This window comes from Atractosteus spatula, chromosome 5, assembly GCF_055471065.1.
Source record: "Atractosteus spatula isolate fAtrSpa1 chromosome 5, fAtrSpa1.hap1, whole genome shotgun sequence".
Classification (NCBI taxonomy): domain Eukaryota; kingdom Metazoa; phylum Chordata; class Actinopteri; order Semionotiformes; family Lepisosteidae; genus Atractosteus; species Atractosteus spatula.
This window is the reverse complement of record NC_142710.1, coordinates 735,001-741,178: the sequence shown is the minus strand read 5'-3', so window position 1 is coordinate 741,178 and position 6,178 is coordinate 735,001. Positions and strand designations below refer to the sequence as shown.

At 54.8% G+C, this 6,178-nt stretch overlaps 1 protein-coding gene across 3 annotated transcripts in view; it reads right to left on the bottom strand.

The window, feature by feature from the left end:
- Positions 1-255: 255 nt before the first annotated feature.
- cirop (ciliated left-right organizer metallopeptidase) overlaps positions 256-6,178 on the bottom strand; it is a 24,925-nt gene continuing 19,002 nt past the window's right edge. For 2 of the 3 annotated variants that reach the window (XM_088915572.1, XM_088915573.1), the window contains 6 exons: positions 5,911-5,980; positions 5,705-5,801; positions 3,663-3,770; positions 3,445-3,573; positions 2,759-2,898; positions 256-1,933 (listed from right to left, as the gene is read on the bottom strand). In XM_088915572.1, the coding sequence (XP_088771698.1) occupies positions 1,621-1,933; positions 2,759-2,898; positions 3,445-3,573; positions 3,663-3,770; positions 5,705-5,801; positions 5,911-5,980 (857 nt within the window). In that variant the 3' untranslated portion in view covers positions 256-1,620. The remainder of the gene's footprint in view (positions 1,934-2,758; positions 2,899-3,444; positions 3,574-3,662; positions 3,771-5,704; positions 5,802-5,910; positions 5,981-6,178) is intronic. The other variant, XM_088915574.1, reaches the window with a different exon arrangement.

Here is a 6,178-nt window from a genome sequence, read left to right as displayed (position 1 = left end):
CTGCTGTACGAGCCGCTCCGCTGAGGGACCTCGGCCCACACACCGCAGAGTGGCAGAGCGACAGGCCCGCGAATCCCTCAGCAGAACCTTAATATCCACGCGCATGTCTGACGAGGACAGCGTTTAGATTCCGATACATTACACGTGACTGGGTATCAGACTCAGATGGGTTTTCAGAGGAAAGGTCGATGATTTTCGTGAAAGAAAACGCCCACCCCTCCCCCTTTATTCAAAGTCAGTCCTTTGATTCCAGAATAAAACCACAAAAATGATTTATTAGAGGTCCATGGTTTCTCCCGGGCAGGGCTGGAGGGGACACCAGCCCGCGACACGGAGAGCATCCCTACGCACAGACAATTTACAGACACCAATCAGAAAACAACTGCATGGTCATCCCGCCTGACACCGCCCAGAAGGTGCCCCCAGCCCAGAGCTGAACCCAGGACCCATGAGGGGGTGGAGAGAACATGCAGACTCCACCCAGAAGGTGCCCCTGGCCCAGAACTGAACCCAGGACCCACTCATGGGTGGAGAGAACATGCAGACTCCACCCAGAAGGTTACCCCCAGCCCTGAACTGAACCCAAGACCCATGAGGGGGACGAGAGAACATGCAGACTCCACCCAGAAGTGCCCCTGGCCTAGAGTTCAGCCCAGGACATGTGAGGGTGTCGAGAGAACATGACAGACTCCACCCAGAAGTTTACCATAGCTGAACCCAGGGCATGTGAAGGGGGTGAAGAGAACAGGCAGACAACATCCAAAAGGTGACCCCAGCCCAGAAATCACCCAATACTTTTGAGGTGGGTGGAGAGAACATGCAGACTCCACCCAGAAGGTGACCCCAGCCCCAGACTGAATGCAAAACCCTTATCATATGACTACAGGTGAAAACTGCAGTTGGCGGTGCAGAGCTGTGGGTGAGAGACGTCAGTCCCCGACTGGGGGAGCTGGGAGGACTCCAGACAACAGCAACGCCCGCGGATCAGGTCAGCCCAGTGAGGACAGCCATCCGACAGCAGGAGCCGTCAAGACCAGCGTCCTTCCTACTGGCAGGTCCCCAAACGTTGTGACACAGCAACCTGGAAAACATAACGTCCTCACCCGCAGGAGGGTGCAGTCACTGACACTGTCCCGGGACAGGCACACTGCAGTCACCGGCACACAGCTGCCTCAGGAGGAACAGGAAGAGGACTGAGCTCGTCCCTCTCCCCTGTCAACTCCGTCAGGAGGGGCGACATCACTTCCCAGGATCAACTCCGTCAGGAGGGGTGACATCACTTCCCAGGATCAACTCCGTCAGGAGGGGCGACATCACTTCCCAGGATCAACTCTGTCACGAGGGGCGACATCACTTCCCAGGATCAACTCCGTCAGGAGGGGTGACATCACTTCCCAGGATCAACTCCGTCAGGAGGGGCGACATCACTTCCCAGGATCAACTCCGTCACGAGGGGCGACATCACTTCCCAGGATCAACTCCGTCACGAGGGGCGACATCACTTCCCAGGATCAACTCCGTCAGGAGGGGTGACATCACTTCCTCGTTCTCTATACTACTTGTCTCATCCAATTCAGACCAAGCCCCAGCCCATCTATAATGGTGCTATATCAGTTTCCTTCACAAATATTTCAGGTCATAGTCAGTGGGGTGCTCCCTGTGGACAAGGGGTGGCTGGAGCTGCCGGTCAGGAGAAGCCGGGGAGTTTGGGGCCTCCCCAACAGCGTGCACCCTGAGCCTGGAGGCACGGTGTCTCCTGTAGACGATGACAAGGGTACAGACAACAAGGGCAAGGACAGAGAGGGCGGCCAAACTGCCCAGTACAACAGCAAGTGTGGTCTGGGAACTGCTGATGGACAAGGGAACAGAGAAACTGGGGTCTCGGAGCACTGTGGGGTCAGAGGTCATGGGCAGGACTCCTGATGATGGGCCACTGTGCAAGAGAGAAAGGGGTTAACACAGACACGATAACTGGACACTACACTCCAGTACATTAACACTGCACTGAGAGAGAGGGGTTCATACAGACACACTGACTGGACACTCCAGTACATTAACACTGCACTGAGAGAGAGGGGTTCATACAGACACACTGACTGGACACTCCAGTACATTAACACTGCACTGAGAGAGAGGGGTTCATACAGACACACTGACTGACTGGACACTCCAGTACATTAACACTGCACTGAGAGAGAGGGGTTCATACAGACACACTGACTGACTGGACACTCCAGTACATTAACACTGCACTGAGAGAGAGGGGTTCATACAGACACACTGACTGACTGGACACTCCAGTACATTAACACTGCACTGAGAGAGAGGGGTTCATACAGACACACTGACTGACTGGACACTCCAGTACATTAACACTGCACTGAGAGAGAGGGGTTCATACAGACACACTGACTGGACACTCATTAACACTGCACTGAGAGAGAGGGGTTCATACAGACACACTGACTGACTGGACACTCCAGTACATTAACACTGTACTGAGAGAGAGGGGTTCATATAGACACACTGACTGGACACTCCAGTACATTAACACTGCACTGAGAGAGAGGGGTTCATACAGACACACTGACTGACTGGACACTCCAGTACATTAACATTGCACTGAGAGAGAGGGGTTAGATAGATACACTGCAAAGTGGAAACTATAACATAAATTGGATTTTACACCTCAATAGAGACAGAGTGGACAGCCAGGATACTGCTGAACAGTGTGCTTTAAACACAACATGCGACTTACCTCCCACTGGGGGTGTGGACAGGGACAGACCATTCTGACGTCATGTTGAGACTGGGAGGAGACTGGTCACCTGGGGACGGGGCTGCAGCATGGCAAAACCTCTTATCAGGGCAAAACACAAGACCGCGATAACCAGGCACCTGAGAGAGAGAAGATAACCCAGTCTCACTGACAGAGTGGACTCTGATTGGAGGAGCAGTGTGTCTCTCACTGACAGAGTGAGCTCTGATTGGAGGAGCAGTGTGTCTCACTGACAGAGTGAGCCCTGATTGGAGGAGCAGGGTGTCTCTCACTGACAGAGTGAGCCCTGATTGGAGGAGCAGTGTCTCTCACTGACAGAGTGAGCCCTGATTGGAGGAGCATTGTGTCTCACTGACAGAGTGAGCCCTGATTGGAGGAGCAGTGTGTCTCACTGACAGAGTGAGCACTGATTGGAGGAGCAGTGTGTCTCTCACTGACAGAGTTAGCCCTGATTGGAGGAGCAGTGTGTCACACTGACAGAGTGAGCTCTGATTGGAGGAGCAGTGTGTCTTTCACTGACAGAGTGAGCCCTGATTGGAGGAGCAGTGTGTCTCTGTCACTGACAGCATTGAACCTGAGCCCAGTAAAGCTCAATTCCTGTTAGGCTCAGCAAGATGGGCAGAGCTGCTCGGGGCATCCCAGTCTCAGCCCACTGTTGTCATTACCTGCACGGTTTTGCCAGTCGGACACTCGACCCAGCCCGACCCGGACACCCTGATCTGGTACTGGTTCAGTCCGGTACACCTGTGTCTGTAGCACCGAGCCACGATGGGGCTGTGAGACAGGGGGAGGTTCTGAGGGAGAGCAGGAGAGAGGAGGAGGGTGAGGCCACGGGCGCTCAGAGCCGGGTCACAGCCAGGACGGCGGACACAGAGGCACACACCTCCCTCGTCAGGCTGGAGAAGAAGCAGCGACTGTCGGCCCGAAAGATCTCCCCACCCCCCGGGTCTGTCCCACCCACTCTCTCGTTCTCCTCTTTCCAGCACTCGCTCTGAGGGAGAGAGAGATTGAGACAGGCACTGGCACTGAGGGAGAGAGAGATTGAAACAGGCACTCGCTCTGAGGGAGAGAGAGACAGGCACTGGCACTGAGGGGGAGAGAGATTGAGCCAAGAGCTGAGCCCAAAACAGAGCCCCCTGAGCCAGCTGGTCCTGAGGCTCACTGACCTGAGCCACACCGACACTAACCAGCCTCAGGACAGCACTGCTAGAGCACCACAACCCAGACTCAACCACATCACAGCAGAGATCAAACAGCAATATCTCACACACTGGGACACACACACACAAACACAACATAAACTGGAATGTTACAGAACCTTAAACAGACAATACACACTAGCTGAATATTTGACCAAAATAAAAAATAACAAACAGAAACAGACCCTGACGAAGTACAGGCTCAGTGACCACAGCCTGGACACAGACACTGGACACAGACAGACCTGGCTGCCCAGAGAGGACAGGCTCAGTGACCACAGCCTGGACACAGAAACTGGACACAGGCAGACCTGGCTGCCCAGAGAGGACAGGCTCAGTGACCACAGCCTGGACACAGACACTGGACACAGACAGACCTGGCTGTCCAGAGAGGACAGGCTGTGCTCCCACTGCCAGCGGGGAGAAATAGAGACAGAGGTGCACTTCCTACTGCACTGTGACAGATACTCTGGGATTAGAGAAACATTCTTCCCTAAACTCAGAAATCTAATCCCAGAGTTCCCACACCTGCCAGAATCACAACGGGTCCCAATCCTACTGGGAGAGGGAGGAGGGAACTCAGTTGAACTGGCAGCCCTGTATGTGATCTCCTGTCACAGCCTGAGGAACAGTGAGTCTGTCTCCCAATAATGCTCCAGCCGCCTACAGAATATGTCAATATTTTATATGTCTTTGTTGTAAATGTCTGTAACATGTCTGTAGATTTTATTTTACTTCTATTTTTGTTTTGTTTCATGTAAATATCATTACTTTCATTTGCTTTGGCAACACTGATTGTACCCATCGGTCATGCTAATAAAGCACCTTGAATTGATTGAGACAGGCACTGGCACTGAGGGAGAGAGAGAGAGAGAGAGACAGGCACTTGCTCTGAGGGAGAGAGAGAGAGACAGGCACTGGCACTGAGGGAGAGAGAGACTGGCACTGAGGGAGAGAGAGAGAGAGAGACAGGCACTCGCTCTGAGGGAGGGAGAGAGAGAGAGAGAGAGAGACAGGCACTTGCTCTGAGGGAGAGAGAGAGAGAGACAGGCACTGGCACTGAGGGAGAGAGAGAGAGACAGGCACTCGCTCTGAGGGAGAGAGAGAGAGACAGGCACTCGCTCTGAGGGAGAGAGAGAGAGAGGCACTCGCTCTGAGGGAGAGAGAGACAGGCACTGGCACTGGGGGGGAGAGAGAGACAGGCACTGGCGCTGAGGGAGAGAGGAGAGAGAGAGACAGGCACTGGCACTGAGGGGGAGATAGACTGAGACAGGCACTCGCTCTGAGGGAGAGAGAGAGAGAGACAGGCACTGGCACTGAGGAAGAGAGAGAGAAACAGGCACTGGTGCTGAGGGAGAGAGAGAGAGAGACAGGCACTCGCTCTGAGGGAGAGAGAGAGAGAGACAGGCACTCGCTCTGAGGGAGAGAGAGAGACAGGCACTGGTGCTGAGGGAGAGAGAGAGAGACAGGCACTGGCGCTTTGGGAGAGAGCAAGAGTGACAGGCACTCGCTCTGAGGGAGAGAGATTGAGACAGGCACTGGCACTGAGGGAGAGAGAGAGAGACAGGCACTCGCTCTGAGGGAGAGAGCAAGAGAGACAGGCACTCGCTCTGAGGGAGAGAGAGAGACAGACACCCACTGAGGGACAGACAGACAGGCACTACCTCTGAGGGCGGTAGAGAGAGACAGACAGACAAGGGGTATTTGGGGAGAGAGAGAGCCTCACAGCGCTGGCCAGGGGCTTGTACATGCGGCAGCCATCTAGGTACTGATCCGTCTGGCACTCCCCCTTGTGGAGGTGGAGATAATGACACCCCGAGCCGCTGGAGGAGAGAGAGGGAGAGACAGTCAGCAGGGGCGCCAGCAAGCCCAGGGGTGCCTGAGAGACACCAGCCAGAGGAGATCGGCAGCTGGACGGATCGGCGCAGCTACCTGCCCGAGCAGAAGAAGGGGGACGAGCCGTCGTGGCACGAAGGCACCAGCCCGAACGACGCGCCCTCACCTGCAACACACAGCCCACAGTGAGGGACAGAGAGAGGGACACAGAGGGACACAGAGAGAGGGACAGAGAGCGCACAGAGAGAGACAGAGAGAGGGACAGAGATGGACAGAGAGCGCACAGAGAGAGGGACAGAGAGAGAGGGACAGAGAGACAGTGAGCACATAGAGAGAGAGAGACACAGAGAGAGACAGTGAGCGC